This window comes from Lissotriton vulgaris, chromosome 2_1, assembly GCF_964263255.1.
Source record: "Lissotriton vulgaris chromosome 2_1, aLisVul1.2, whole genome shotgun sequence".
Taxonomy (NCBI): Eukaryota; Metazoa; Chordata; class Amphibia; order Caudata; family Salamandridae; genus Lissotriton; species Lissotriton vulgaris.
In genome coordinates, this window is record NC_141687.1 from 1,550,564,485 (window position 1) to 1,550,580,801 (window position 16,317).

The following is a 16,317-nucleotide window of genomic DNA, read 5'->3' on the forward strand; positions in this document are numbered from 1 at the left end:
CTTTCTACCATGGGTAAAGATGTCTTTAAATCTGCCCTAAGATGCTACCACCACAAGATATGGAACACCAAGCGCATAGCATTGGCAGATCATATCAACGCCAACACGAACAGCAGCAAATAAATCTTCACCATCATCAAAGGGATCACTGGGCTTCCTGCCTTCTCCGATAACATTGCCCCCTCACAAGCCAGCTGTCACCACCTTTGAAACTGCCGTTAGCATGAAGACCATCCACTAGGAGGGCTCCATCTCACCCTTGTCCCCAATTGCCTTCACCAAAGGACTCCTGACGATCAGCAAAGCACTAAAACCCACCCTCAATGCCTCCATCGACTCGCCCACATACCTGGAAACATGCCACTGTCACGCCCCTGTTCAGGAAACCATCTTCTGAATCCGCCATGGTCTCCAACTACAGACTTCCCTCCTACCCTACCTAGCCAAAGTCCTAGAGAAACTAATCAACAGACCTCATCGACCATAACACCCACCCCACAGTCCAGATTACCCACACTACAGAAACAGCACTTGTCCTCGCCACGGTACATCTGCATGATTCTTGACAGAAAAGAAACAGGTCAAGGAGAATGAGGGCTGCTATCTGCAGCATTTGACACTGTCTCTCACCCCATCCTCATTAGGTGCCTGTACAAGATTGTTATCCAAGGACCCACCCTCTGCTGGATCCGCTCATTCTTAACAGATAGAACACAAGCTGTCAGCATGACACCTTACTTCTCAGACGCCCATAAACTCATCTATGGAGTATCTAATTTTTCATCGCTCAGCCCCATCCTCTTCAATGCATACATGATCTTTATGGCCAATGTCACCTGCTCATACAATAGCAACCTCCTCTCCTAGGCTGACAACACACAACTCATATTCTGCATGACCAGAGTCAGCAACTGGATGAAAGCAAACTGTCTCAAGCTCCCTACCGACAAGACAGAAGTGTGGAAATTTGATCTTTGGCAAGAACATCTTGCCATTGGACTTAACTGTTGGCCGGCAGAACTTGGACCCACCCCCAGCACCCACGAACCTTGGAATCATCATCAAATTGGACATGAACACACAAGTCAACGCCGTCCCTGCATTCTGCTTCCACAGCCTGATGTGTTGAAGATCTTCAGATGACTCCTTAGCAACACAAGAAAATCAGTCACTCACACCTTAGTCACCAGCAAGTTGGACTACAGGAGCACCCTCTACACCGGGATTACAAAGCAGTTCACCAGAAGACTACAACCCATCCAGATCTCAGCAGCCAGAATCCTCCCAACCTCCCACCCAGAACTCTCCTAACACTGCACCTCCAGAAGCTCAATGGCTCTCAATACACATGCGTTCTCCATTCAAACTCTACACACACACGTTCAAGGCACCACACAACTACCCCCACCTACCTGAACAGTTGAATTTCCTTTGACCAAACCAGCCGTTCACCTCCGCACCGCAGAATGCCTAGTCGCATACATACACAGAACAGGAGGACGGGTGTTCTGGAATGACCTCTCATTCCGCATCAGAGCCTCATGCTCTCTTCTTAAATTCTGCAAGAAGCTGAAGACCTAGCTTTTCAGATAACCTAACTACCCTAGGCATGGCTAGGCACACCAGCTCCGAGCCAGGAAAAATGTATGGGTGATAGTGCTCTTAACAACGACCCATAACATAAAATTGTCCGTGACTAGTAGTTCACTGGTAAGAATAAAGTGATGTAAACTGTTGAAAGAAATTGCCTTTCTATGTCTGACTCATCGTAAGCCGAAAACAGCTGGGTTCTTTAAAAATAATTTACCGTAGCCTTTTCGATTAAAGCTAATATTATTTTGAAACCTCTTTCTTTACAGGAAAAAATTGGTGATTCCTTATTGTGACACATTGAGGAGCAATCCATTACAGTTAACTTGCAGGCAGGACCAACGAGCAGTAGCTGTATGCAACTTGCAGAGGTTTTCCAAACATTTACCACAGGAATATCAGGTATTTAGATATGGTAGCTTGACAAAAATTTCTCCCATTGATTGTTTTTATTTTATTTTTCAAATGCCCAAGACCATACTTTAACTTCTGAAATTAAAATGTTGAATATAACATTTAGTTTGATTCTTCTTCCACTAGCACAAAAAGGGCAGGAATATTATGTATATAAAAATGTTAAAACATATGTCGTGTGGTGGGTATTATACCCCATAGATTTCCCTAGCACTCTGAGGTGACTGCTAACTTTATGAAGAAAAGGAAAACTGGTTCCTTCCCATGTCCTTCTCTCAGTTGTGTTTGCAGAAATTAAGGGATGCTTAGAGTCTTACAGACCTGTTAGATAGTTAATGACTGTAAAATGGGTTCGTATAAATGGCCCTGACCTGGACCCCAGAGTCAGTACACAAACAGACATTGGTATTTTTTATAGTTGTCATTGCTTATTATGTGCTAATATTATAAATCACATGAGAAAGATTTATCATAAATATGAATACCCTTGTGATAACTAATATTATTAGGGTGAATACAAAATATATAGCCCCAACATTGCTCATCTTACATTCCTAACCAATACGTTTAAATCTCCCTATTTGCCTTGTTGTATTACTTTATTTATAATTCCGTTTATTGCTGAGCCTTGCAATATACCTTCACATCTGCAGAACAGAAGGTCTTCGTTGAGGTGCCCAACAGACAGTGTGCCTCACAGCAATCAGTTTCTTTCTCTGTCCCCTCACTATTTAGGGCACTTTATACACATGCCTCTTCTTAGTAATTCAGTGGGGGAGGTAGGGACTTATTTGCTTTTAATTCTTTGTTTGCATCCTCATGCTGAAAGTATTTTTTAATTTGAAATATTTCGTAAATATTTTTTCTTGTTATCTTTGTACCTCATTAGCAAGGAACGGAAGCCTAATTACAAGTGTATTTTGGAGCGAATGCTTCCCACATAGCCACAAAGTCCCTCCTCTTGCATAAATAAAGCAAGAACACTCCCATTTATTTCAATGCATGCTTTTCAGGCCTGGTGCTCTCATGCTAAGCGAACGCACTTAATACAGCATAATTTGCAGGAACGCATACTATTGTATGCACACCTTTAATCCATATTAGCGACATCAAACACAAATTTGAGTGTGGCTGTAATTTATATGGTCCCGTCGATTGCACTCTTGATTGTTCTAATGTATTGTGCCTTTGTTTGAACTAACGAATTAGCAGCTGAGTCCAGAACTCTTCAAATGAGTGAACATATGCACTGACTTGCACTTGTCAGTGTCCCCTTGTGTGCCGATTTATTACCTCTGTGTTGTCAATATTCAGAAAAGTTATCTTTTGATCCCTCTATTAACTAAAACAATTGATCCTCTTTGATTTTATTGTTCATATTCAGTTAATGTTTTTGTTGTAGTATCGGTGAATCCATTTTCAATTATCCGTTTAACATACGTTTCCCATCCATGGTGCATTTTGGGATGAAATGGCACTTCATCTGGGGCAGCTCTTGTTCTCGTGAATTTACAAACAAATCATCTGTATGAAAGAAAACATTTAAAATGGCGGTCCTTACAATTGCTACATTCCTTCTTGAAACAAATACTATGTTGGTGCTTTACCTCTTTAGCGCGGCGCAAATTTTCGCGCTGTGCTGAAGGTTCTATTGAGCGGGCGGGGCCATGACGGAGTGGTTCTGTCATTCGCACAGCTCAACCGGCGCTCATGACGGAACCACTCCGTCATGAGCACCGAAGGGGTTATTAAATGATATATGAATCACTCAATGTGATCCCATACTTCAGTTTTCTCAGTTAGAGCATGAGCCAGTCCGTCACAATGGCTTAATGCGTTGTCATGGAGAGGTCCATTTTGGAAGTCCATAAAAAATGGAAGAACTTAATTTTTTGTGAAGTCATTTTTGTCTTTTCTATAAGTTGCGTCACTGCTTTTTGGCATACTTCATTAAAATAGTTTTGTCCTTTTCCAATGGTTGTCTGACATCTAAAGTGAGCGTAGCCTCATGAAGCCTTTGTCTAAATTCGAGAAAGACAGCTTAAGACTTGGCAGCAAAAGAAAATAGATAAACGAAAATAGAAAAAAAAGTTCTCTGTGAGCATTAACAGGATATATAAAAAACCAGCAGTATGTGCTAAGAAAACAAATCTGAAAATTATAGTGCAAAGGATAGCCCAAAAATGGGGTGAAAGCCCAATAATAGCAGTTTAATGTGATCCGGATTCAAAAGTAGGAACATGTAATGATTTGTGACACAGTGGCTCAAAGTTTCCTCTGTTGATTGGCAGAACGAAATGGGCAAATATAAAAGCAGCATTGAATGATCTGCTCATCAACCAGAAAAGGTTTGGAGCTTAAAGAAAAATTGTATAATCCACAACAATTGTTTTTTATACCCAGTTTTCCAGTTACTTCAGAAAAGTATTGCTTGAACCAGGGGTGCATTTTATATTTGCTGCATACCATTCTCTGATTTTATTTTGTGAATTAAGTGGATATGGCTATTTCTAATTAAGTTAGTTAATCAAAGTGGATAGATGATTGTAGCCAGATTCTAATAATTGAATGTTGGAATCTGATTCTTGGCTTCTCTACAAAAGGTGTTGATATTTTACAGATTCTAACTAGGGTTAAAAAGAGGGTAAATCGGCATGTGTTCTGGACAATTAGCCCTAAAGAAGTACGTTAAACTTTTAAGTAGGAAGATTTGGTACTAAAGGGTTGTGTTCCCCTTTTGCTTCTCTACACCTCCAGTCTTATCCAGCTGTAGTTAAACTTTCACAAAGTGATCAAAAAGCTGAATATTATGGCAAGTTGAATGGAGAAGTTAATTACCCTGGAAAATACTTTCATTAGCTCATAAATAGATTAAGATATTGTTCTTTACAACAACTCGTAGTTTGTACCTTTATCGTTTCACACATTCAACCCATCATGATTAAGAAGGATTTTTCTGTAATTGCCTTTATGTAATATAATAGTGAGTCTGACACCAGACGTTTTTATATACACATTTTTACTGTAATTATTTTTCCAAATAAATATAATTTAGACATGAATATTATTTGTTCACTAGCCCAAGTAGGGCAGATTTTATACAGTCTTATTTGTTATGCCCTGAATTGTATTCTTCTATGTCCATTTTTGAGAATTGAATGAAAACGTTCCAAGTTTGAGGCTATATTTGTAATGTCCATTTTCTTTTGTTAATTTGACCACCGTAGACATTAGTGAAATGCATTTCGAAAACTGGTCAGTACCTTTGTTGGGTTTTCATCAAAAATGGCATGGTACAATTCATCCCCTATTGCTTGTCCAGTTTCGGTGCCCCTAAAACGTAGTCATTCACAGTCTTTCCCCTAAGGACACAATATCCCAAACTTCCTGTTAGAATGGAGATTATTTTCTACTTGGGAGTATAAGTATCTTCCTGACCTTGATATATTTTTTCTTGTTAGGGCTTTCCTACTATCAGTCCATTGGAATAGCTCCTGGTTTCCGAAGCCCTGGGTTATTCAGTTTCTAGCTTTCTTTTGCAAGTGAAGAAATTATAGATGTTAATGCTTTAGTTATGCCTACCTACCTCGAGCCCACAGGACTCTACCACTACGCACTATAGCTCGGGTGACTCCCACCTTTATGTGCAATGTTTAACAACACTAGACAATTTCTCTATCTTTCTTTCAGATTTTAATTCGACACAAAGAAAAAACTTTTCTCATAATATTTCATCAATAATTTGCATATTACATATGTACATCAAATCATATAATTCCCAACACACAGGGTACACTCTAATCAAAGAATTCAATTAATTCCTTCAGTTGTCCATTATAGACTCAATGCATTTCAGGCCGAAGGTTGGCCCTTCATCAGGAGCCTTGTGAATCTACAAAAATAATGTATAAACAGTTTTCAGCATCATATCCAACTAGAGATTATACAAGTCATAAAAATATGCTAAAACTCGATGTTGTATGGTACCATCTGTATACACAATATTAAACCACCTTTAAAATAAATGAAAACGTTTGAAACCCTTCACCACACCAATCCGTGAAAAGTGAAATACATAAGAAATCATTGCTTACGTCATCCCACGATGAACTGGACTACTTCCAACTAAAAGCACAAAAAAGCTTCTTAATATTTTGCTTCTCAAATGCTTTCTATCGAATTATGTTGGCAATGTAACTCTCCATTCTTACCTAAAACTATTCAGATGTGTAGACCGTACAATTTGACACGGTTTCACACCATGTTCTTTTGAATACATTGAAGACTGCCGGGGTGACTGGCTCTGCATTGGCCTGGATCTCTTCCTGTCTGAGAGGTTGCTCATTCCAGGTTTTTTCTTCTAACTCTACCTCCTCTGTTCGATCGTCAGCGCATGGGGTGCCCCAGGGGTCCTCACTGAGCCCTATGCTCTTTAACATCTATGTGAGGCCCCTGGCAAGCATTGTGGAAGACTTTGGTCTTTCCCTTTACTCATACGCAGACGACACTCAAATCATTTTCTCTCTTTCTCCGGCTAAGGCGTGTGCCCCGTCTGCTCTCAAACTAGGGCTTAGCCGAGTGGCGGAGTGGATGCAGGCCAATCTCCTAAAATTGAACGGAGACAAGACGGAGGTAGTCATCCTAGGCAAACACAAACACCTCTGGGGCCCTCAACATTGGCCACCAGAAATGGGCCCACTACCCCTGCATGTTACACAGGTACGGAATCTTGGCTGTGTTTTGGCTGTGTTTTGGATGAGTCACTAACTATGCGGCACCAAGTAGTCAAAGTGGCAGCCACCTGTTTTTCCATTCTAGGGTGGCTTCGTAAAATCCTCTGGATGCTCCCGGACTCGACAAGGCGTACTGTAGTCCAGGCTTTAGTCATCTCGCACCTGGACTACGGTAACATACTTTACCTTGGAGCTACGGCGGAGTCTCAAAGGAAACTCCAGCTTGTCCAGAACTCGGCCGCCTGTCTACTTTGCAAAGTTCCTTGGAGATCCCCCATCTCCCCTTATCTTAAGGATCTGCACTGGCTCTGCATAGAAAACAGAATCAAGTTCAAGGCCCTCTGCTTCATGCATAAGATCAAGCAGGGGCTAGCCCCAGCCTACCTCCAATCTCTCGTCCAACCTTACTCTCCTCCCCGCTTTCTCAGATCCTCGTCTCAAGGGAACTTCTCGATTCCACGTTTCAAACTGGCGAGAATGGGTGGTCGTTCCTTCTCTTGTCTTGCCCCTAAACTGTGGAATTCTCTTCCTGCCCCACTAAAACTTGAGCCTTCCCTTACAAAATTTCGTAAAAAGCTTAAAGCCTTGCTTTTTCCTCAGTGACGATTGCCTGACCCTTTCACTACTACCTTTCTGCTGCGCCGGGAGACCCCATGTGGGTAGCTGTGCGCATTATAAATCTAGTTACAATACAATACAATACAAAACAACCGGCTCTGTCCTTCCAGCTACTTTCGCAATCAAACTTTGACCAACTCTGTGAACACAGAATCCGCCGTCAAACTCGTTAATCTTATGCTTGCAAATCTAACCGAAACATTGGCGAACACCTTCAAGCGCATTCGTACCTTCTGAGTGGATTCAGCCGTATCGTTCAATTCCTTCCGCTGCTACTCATCTGTATCCTAAGTACACCGGCATCCGCCCAGAACGCGTCTTACCGGGAACTCTACTCTCCCGGTCTATTTAAGAACATCAACCTCCGCGCCATCTTGGAAAGGGAAACTGTACTCCGTCTCTAATGCAATCAAAGTCATCTTTCGAATCGGAAAAACCTCTGAGTGTATCCCAAGTACGTGCCCATAAACACTGTCTAGTCAGAAAATTGATTACGAATCTACCGTTGTCAATAAAAACACCATAAGCAATCTACCACTAAGCCTACCACGAACATCACTCCGTGACAAGTCAAACGGATGATATCCCCTTTTTTTATTTTTATGAACATAAGAAACTTTATAAACAATACCCCTCCCGACAAACATAAATTCCAAAAGCAGTCAAAGCAAGTGGGAGTTAGTGTGACAGAATAAAATAAGATAAAGAAGGTGGGTTTTGGATATTACAAATAACAGTGTGATACATATATTTAGCATTACACGCATTTACAGGTACAGAGAACTTTCATTAGCCATCATTACAGAAAGCACGCAAAATCTATGCGTTCATTCAACCCCTTAGGTTCTTGGGTACCTAGCCTTTTTATCCAATATATTTCTCTTTGAAGGAGTGATCTGGTGAAATCCGTACCTTCAAAGAGTTGCACTTGCTCTTACACTGAGAACTGCAATTGTGCGATAATGTCTCTCTCGTCCATCCAGTGCGTGGCTAAACTGCTCTTAGTGTTTTGGGTCCTAATGGTACTTTTATGTTCGAAGATCCTTAATTTCAATTTCCTTACTGTCTTCCCTACCTATAGTTTTCCGCATGGGCATTTAATGTAGTTAATCTGGTTCATCGAGTTACAATCAGAATTATGAAATAACTTGATGTCTTTTCCTGTATGTGGATGATGTAGATTTGCTCCTACAATTACTTTGTTACAGTGTACGCAATTAGAACACTTCTTCATTCCTTTGTACGAAGTTTGTTGTTTCTGTTTTGATGAGAATTTCAATATCTCCTTCAGATTTTTTGATCTGGTAAATGCAAACAACTGTTTTAATCGAAAAATGCCTTGGAAATCTGTTTCATTTTCTAGAAGCCCCCAGTGACGGTTGATGATGTTTTTTATTTTTTGCGTGCTTGTACAAAATTTAGACACAAACACATGTCTCTCTGTTTTTACTTTGGGTTTCTGTTTGAACAGATTATTACGATCCTGCGCTAGGATATGGGTTTTCGCTTGATCCAGTACTTCTTGGGGGTATCCCCTTTCCCTATAATTCTGTTGTTGTATTCCAAGATGTAGTTCGAGATCAGTGGTCTCTGAACAAATTCTTTTCAGTCTCATGAACTGTGAGAAAGGAAGATTCTTCTTCAAACTAGGGGGGTGAAAACTTTGAAACTGGAGTGCGTTGTTGACATCAGTGTCTTTTCTAAAAACCGTGGTGCGAATCTTGGACAATTCTAATTTTATTTGTACGTCCAGAAACAAAATCTCTGAATCACAAATTGTGTACGTGAATTGATTGAATTCTTTGATTAGAATGTACCCTGTGTATTGGGAATTATATGATTTGATGTACATATGTAATAGGCAAGTTATTGATGAAATATTATGAGAAGTTTTTTCTTTGTGTCGAATTAAAATCTGAAAGAAAGATAAAGAAATTGTCTAGTGTTGTTAAACATTGCACATAAAGGTGGGAGTCACCCGAGCTGTAGTGCGTAGTGGTCGAGTCCTGTGGGCTCGAGGTAGGTAGGTTCAAGTGAAGGTACGGTCAAGACAACCGTGCTACCACTACAGCACACTTGTTTAAAAGAATTTAGTAGAACAAAGGCTTTTAGCCTAAATGAAGGTATTGATTTTGAAAGATTCAGGTAACCAAAGTAATACCAAAGTCCCAGGGGAATACACTGGGACCAATCCCACCTAAAAGCAACAGCCAAAAATGAATAGGTGGAGATAATTGAAGAAACCGAGGATATGATAACACAAAGTAGTTGTTGGGTTTAGAGGTGAAGGGTGGCTGTTGGTTGCTCTGAGTACGTCCTGTAAGGAAGGAGGCAATCTACTTGAGTGTGTTTTGTTGTATGCTGATGTTGTGGAGTCTGTTGTTGAGGATGTGGTGGGAAACAGTGTTGAACTCAGCAGAGAGGTCAAGGAGGATCAGGGCCACGGTATCTCTGCAGTCCAGGAGGGTTCTGATGTGATCTGTGGCGGCGATCAGCACGGTCTCTGTGCTGTGGTTGGTACAGAATCCTGATTCGGAGAAGTCATTGTAGGTGTTTTTGTTCCAAATATTCAGAGAGCTGATGGCCTTCTTGAGTGCCTTGGCCGGGTGTAGAGAGTTCAGTTGATCGTGTTTTAGTTTGCTGGGGTCGGCAGATGGTTCCTCTAGGAAGGGTCTGACTTCTTCATGTTTCCAGCTGTCCGAGAAGTCCGCTGTGGAGATGGATGTATTGATTATGCTGGTGAGTTCCGTGCTGATTACTTTGCTTCTGAGGTTGAAGAGACGGTGGGGACAGAGGTTGGTGGGTGCCACGGAGTGGACGGAAGACATGATGACTGAGGTTGTCTGCGTGGTGCCTGGAGACCGGGTGGTGATCGTTCCACTGGTGTGAGTTGGTTGAGGCTGTTGAGGTTGAGGGCAGTAGGTTGGAGGTCGAAGTTGCTGTAGATGATGGGGGTCTTGCTGTAGAAGTAGTCTGAGAGGTTTCGCAGAGTTCCCTGGAGGGCTGGATGGTGTTCTATGTGGCTGCTGGGTTAAAGAATTCATTGACTATGTTGATATCAGCATTTTTCGTGGCTCCATGCTTCTGGCGTGGAAGGTTGTGAGAAGAAATTGGCGTTAGCACACTAGGGTTATGCTTTACAGGAGGCGCTGAAGCACGCACGCACTTTCTGCGCTAGCAGGCGCATATAATCGGATCCGGGAGCCCGCTAACGCTGTTTGCCGCCCTTCCCTGCCTGCCATCACCGGGGGACTTAATTCCCTAGACAGCCACGTGCAAGGAGGCGCTGAAACACGCACAGACTTTCCACGCCAGGAGGCGCATATAATCGGATCCGGGCCCACGCTGTGCGGGAGCCCGCTAATGCAGTTTGCCGACTTTGCTTGCCTGCCACCACTGGGGGACTTCATCCCCCAGACAGCTCACGCCAGGAGGCGCTGAAGCACGCACACACTTTCCACGCCAGGAGGCGCATAAATCGGATCCAGGCCACTGCAGCGCGGGACACGCGCGGGCATGCCAGGCCAAGGGCGGGCCTGTCTGTGCCTGCCAGAGCCCAGAGGAGGCTGGGCTGGTCTGGGCCACCCCCCTAAGGCTGGTATTGCAGATCCTTGGAGTTGGGGTCAGGGTTTTTATTCCTTTTTATTTTTGTTTTTGTTCCAAAGAGCTCTGTTGTCATCGAAGTACCTATAAGCTCCTCCTGTCCCCTGGAAATTGATCGCAATCCTGCCCAAGACCGGCTTTTTCACCTCTCCGATTTCTTTCTGGCTGAGGTTGGGCACTTATAGTAGGGCCTAGTGAGTGGACCGATCATGGCTAAAAGTCTACAAGATTACTCAAAGTGCCACTTGTAAACATGGGAAAGCTCAACTGCGTAGGGAAAAAAAATTACAACCCCCACAAACTACAACGCCCAGTCAGCAAAATTCAATTGATAGGATGCTTCAGAGGGCACTAGGGCGGTACAAAAGGGGGTGGTGATGGGAACAGTCCAGCCCAAACTGCCAAGCCATGTCTTCCCTGTACCGGAAACAAGCTTCCGAGGATCGGTTTCTGGCATTCTAGCCGTCTTCAGCCCGGCTTGCTTGAAACCAGTGGGAAAGTGAGCAAGGGACTCAAGTCTGAGCATACCCTGCCACACTTATGGCGGCCAAAAGCGGTACAAAAGGGGGTGGTGATGGACGGAGCATCTGAATCAATCAAACACTCACACCCAGTCAAAAGATCTGAGTTTAATCCATCACCGTTCTTTAGCCCACTCTGCCACCCCAGTTCGGACATGGCTATATGCAAATCAGTCTGACCCTGTGCCTCATGGGAACAGTCCAGCCCGAACTGGCTTTTGCATTTGTCACCCTGAGTGGGATGGGTATGCTCAGACCTGAGTCCCATGCTCTCCACACCACTGGATTCAAGCAAGCCGGGCTGAAGACGGCTGGAATGCCAGAAACCGGTCCTCGGAAGCTTGTTTCCGGTCCAGGGAAGGCATGGCTTGGCAGTTCGGGCTGGACTGTTCCCATGAGGCACAGGGTCAGACTGATTTTCATATGGCCATGTCTGAACTGGGGTGGTGTGGAGTGCAAAAAAAGATGGATTTAGGCCCAGATCGCTGAACTGGGGTGAATGTATGACATTGTTCTGCATTCTGTCCATCAACTGTGGTTTTTGCATTTGTCACCCGAGTGGTATGGGTATGCTCAGACGTGAGACCCATGCTCTCCACACTATTGGATTCAAGCAAGCCGGGCTGAAGATGGCTGGAATGCCAGAAACCGGTCCTCGGAAGCTTGTTTCCGGTCCAGGGAAGGCATGGCTTGGCAGTTCGGGCTGGACTATTCCCATGAGGCACAGGGTCAGACTGATTTGCATATGGCCATGTCTGAACTGGGGTGGTGTGGAGTGCAAAAAAACGATGGATTTAGGCCCAGATCTATGTACTGGGGTGAATGTATGACATTGTTCTGCATTCTGTCCATCAACTGTGGTTTTTGCATCAGAGGGCACTAGGAGCAGTGGCCACGGAAATTGAACTGACTGAAAGGTGTCTATCTCTGACCATAAATCTAGCTGTTCCCCTCCTTAGCCCGAATGCCCCAAGCTCCCCAGCCGTTTTGGCCCCAGACTCGCCTATACCTCACCCAAAGACATGCACATTGGATCACGAGTCACCCAGCTTCAGCAGCACCCTGAGGCTTCTCACCCAGGTCCAGCTCGAAAACACAAACTTACAACAAACGCTTGGACCAAATGGAAGAAGTGTCCCGCAGAACATGTGGCGATTGATGACTCTGAAGAGTTTAAGACGGGAGCTTCCTCGCAAGAAAGCATTCAGCAACCAACTTGGATACATAAATTGTTGATGGATCTGCAGGCCCAAGTGAGGGACATTGTAAAGGACGAACTTATTAACTTGATGGAGTGGGTAGACAAGCTTGCGTTATTGGTTTAAAGCAGGGTTGGTAAGACTGAGGCAATCTTAAGGGGGAATGAGTCTGTAAATCATTGGAAATTACAGACAGCCTCTTCCATCACCAAGCTGGAATTCACAGTGACAAGTAACACGACCCCCAACTTAATTCAAAAACGCAATAGCCTAGAGGGAATAAGTAAACGGCTGAGTAGCCTAGCTAGGCTAAGGATAGTTGATAGTACTGACTGCCAGGGACAAACTCAAGGCCCGAGGCAGGGAGAAATCGTAGCTCACACACAGCAAGGTCACCGGTTCGTGAATACTTCCCACTGGCAATTAGTCAGAGGTGGTGCGAACTTTGCCCCGTGAGAAGAAAGTAATGAAGCAAGGCCAGTCTTACCAGTTATCAATCTCCCATCGGCCTCAACATCATACGTAATCATTTTAACTGGTGTCCCAGAGCTAAATGAGGGTTCAAAGGAATCTCATCGGCACTCAAAAATAAATGCATATTTTGGTTGGCCAAGCACCGACAATTCACCTACAAGAATGCAGGTGAAATACTTATGACACGCAGGGTGGGATGGGTGGGCTGGAGACCAAAAGATGTCCCAGGGGACTGCGTTGTAATTAACTTCAGAACCCCAACGCTTGTACAAGCACTCCTAGACGGGAAACTTCGAAGGGTGGATGGTGGCATAGGGTCTCTCCCACTGGGCTATTTTTATCCCCAGGATTTAACCCATTTAATAGAAGGCAGGCTGGCTATGAGAGGGGAATGTTGAACCAGACTAAGCAACTCACTACTCTGGGATAGAACCGAGCCAGTCCACTACTCTGTAATCTACCACTCTCTAATAGATTCGACCCTTTAGAATCGGTAGATTGGCTGGCACGTATGGGGCACCCATAAGGGAGCTCTGACCTGCAAGGGGAGTCCTTGGGTGGTTTAACACAGCAGGGGCAGCCCACTCAGAGGCATGGGTATCAAAATCAGAAAGGGAAAGAGGCTGTGGTCCAGGTGGTGGGAGAGAGTGGATTAGAAACCAGCCATCCAAATACTTTCCGACCAACCCTTGGAGAGCACACAGGCATCCAAACATCAAATGTGAGTGACCGCAAACCCCCTAGCTAACCTAGCTGGCCACCCTGTCATCAGTAATGGCCTACAGACGGCAGGGTTGGAGGTGATTAACCCACTGCCCCCAGGTTACGCTGCGAGGCAAGTTGCCCAGCTCCTCATCCCAGAAATCTGCACAGGTCCTCCCAGGCTACAGTTTCTTTCTTGGAACATAGCAGGACTCACCTCCAAACTGGACAGCCCAGAATGGGGGTCATTTATAGGACAACATGAGATCTGCATGTTCCAGGAAACCTGGGCCAGGGCGGAAAAACACAAAGTGGGCCACGCCTCATTCAGTATAACAGCTACTAGTGTGGGTAGGGGGAGGGCCATCAGGGGGACTATGCACCTGGGTTGGTACACATTTGGGTTGTGCCGTAAACCAGATAGAGACATCATCATGCAACATCCTTTGTATTTTTCTAACCTTCCCTATGAACATCAGAATTGCTCTGATAAATGTCTATTCACATCTGGTCCGCTATGGCCAAGAATCTCCAACTGACCGCCCTTCTCCTAACAATCTCTGGCAACTTCTGTATAATTATAGGAGGGGACTTTAACTGGCAGTTTAAACCATTGAATAACCTGGTTACAGGTAACTCAAGTGATGAATTTTGAGTTTTATTGTACAGTTAATTAAAACCTATCCAATCGTGCATTTCATTTTTGACATTTTGTAACAGAATAAAATGAATTGTCCTTAAAACACAATAAAATTTAGGTAAAATATGACCCAAGGGTAAATTTGAACAGCAGGAAACAAAGTGCAGTGGTATGCCGAGAAAAAGCAATGTGCAAGACCACCATATGACCTATGCAGAGATTGTGGTATGTACCATGCATGTTCCAAAGCATTCGTTGTAAACAAGCGATCAATTCCCTGTGGATATAGACTAAACGTATCGGCAAAGAGTGGCCAACCTTGTGAATCGGGTTCTTAGTAGCAGGTTAGGGGGAAGAACCAGGAGGAAGAATGCCTGGACATGGAGAAGAAGTGCAGAGTGCAAAGAAAGCAATTATTACATCTGCAGGACTCTAATAAAGGTCGTAAATATTCTGCTTATCTTGCAGCAAGGAGAGGTACTGAGTACAGAGCGTCTGCTTGCTAAGATTTTACTATGAGGTAAAACAGTGCATTCATAACTCAAGCGATGAGGACCTCCAATGGGCCATCCCAGAGCCCAACATTCCTCCAACACAAGCGTGGTCTCCATTAGCGTTGCGGATGAATACCCTCACACTGAACCTCTCATTAAGAGCATGCAATGGTCGCACCAAATCCGATACACCTGGGAATTACACCTTTAACAGACCGAGCCAAACATCGATCATAGATTACATTCTGGTAGACACAAAATCTTGGCATAGGGTGCCAGACTTTAAGATCATGCCCCGCTTTGATAGTGATCACAATGCTATAACAGAGGTAACTGCACACTGTTATAAGAATGCATCTGAAGTATTAACACCACAGGACTCTAAATTAACATTTACCAACTGCAGGAGGAGAGTACGCTGGGGTGATTTTTGCCAACTGCAGGAGAAGAGTACGCAGGGGTGATTTTTTGCCAACTGCAGGAGGAGAATACGCTGGGGTGATTTTTGCCAATCTCAAAACAAGTTGGCCTCAGTATTCCAAATAATCATCCTATTTCTAATGATAGTTATAGTGACATTCAGTGATGTGGAAAAATAAATGCTTAATCTTCTTTCTAGGGTCTGGGGCATGTGGCAGCATTTATCAACAAGCGTTTTCAAGGGTGGGCTGATTTGATTACAATTTAAAGTTGGGCAAGGTCTCTTTTGCAAATGTTCTGAATTTTCTGACAAGCCAGAAGGCAATATGGCTGAAAATACCAACTTTACAAAGTGATCCCGTGGTACAGTGTAATGACTTAAAAGCATGGATTTAATAAAAGTAAGGCAATTTTGGACCTGACCTTTAATACACACGCACTCATGATGAATTGTGAGACTGTGACTTATTGCTGGGCACATAAATTCACAAAAAACACTGAATGGACTCTGACACCAGGGAAGTATTTTAAAGTCTTTTCTGTTGACAGTGGTATTCCCAGCACCAACCCTCCTTTGCAGGGCCATTATTATTGCACCTACTCAAGCTAGACCAACTTTAAATCACTGGGGAAAGTTGTAAATTGAACATTCCTGTAATTTTCGGAACCGCACTCTGCATTTCAGTTGTTTCTGTAAGACCCACCCTTCTTTCCCCCCTTGCTACTTTGGTGGTTCAGCCTGACAAAGTAAATTGAGTGCATAGAACTGTTGCTCAAATGCTAGGCCTTGGGTGCAGTAACAGTGACTCTCCTACAACAATATTGTTTTTTTTCATAACGGTCTTTGCATCACTAAGATGCCACTGATTTAGGCTTCATCATGACTTCCATTTACACAGTTTGTAAGAG

The 16,317-nt window shown here is 43.7% G+C and overlaps 1 protein-coding gene across 1 annotated transcript in view; it reads left to right on the top strand.

Annotated features, from left to right (window-relative positions):
- LMLN (leishmanolysin like peptidase) overlaps window positions 1–16,317 on the top strand; it is a 427,804-nt gene that overhangs the window by 338,325 nt on the left and 73,162 nt on the right. The window contains exon 13 of the mRNA XM_086957429.1: window positions 1,860–1,992. Coding sequence (XP_086813555.1) covers window positions 1,860–1,992 — 133 coding nt within the window. The remainder of the gene's footprint in view (window positions 1–1,859; window positions 1,993–16,317) is intronic.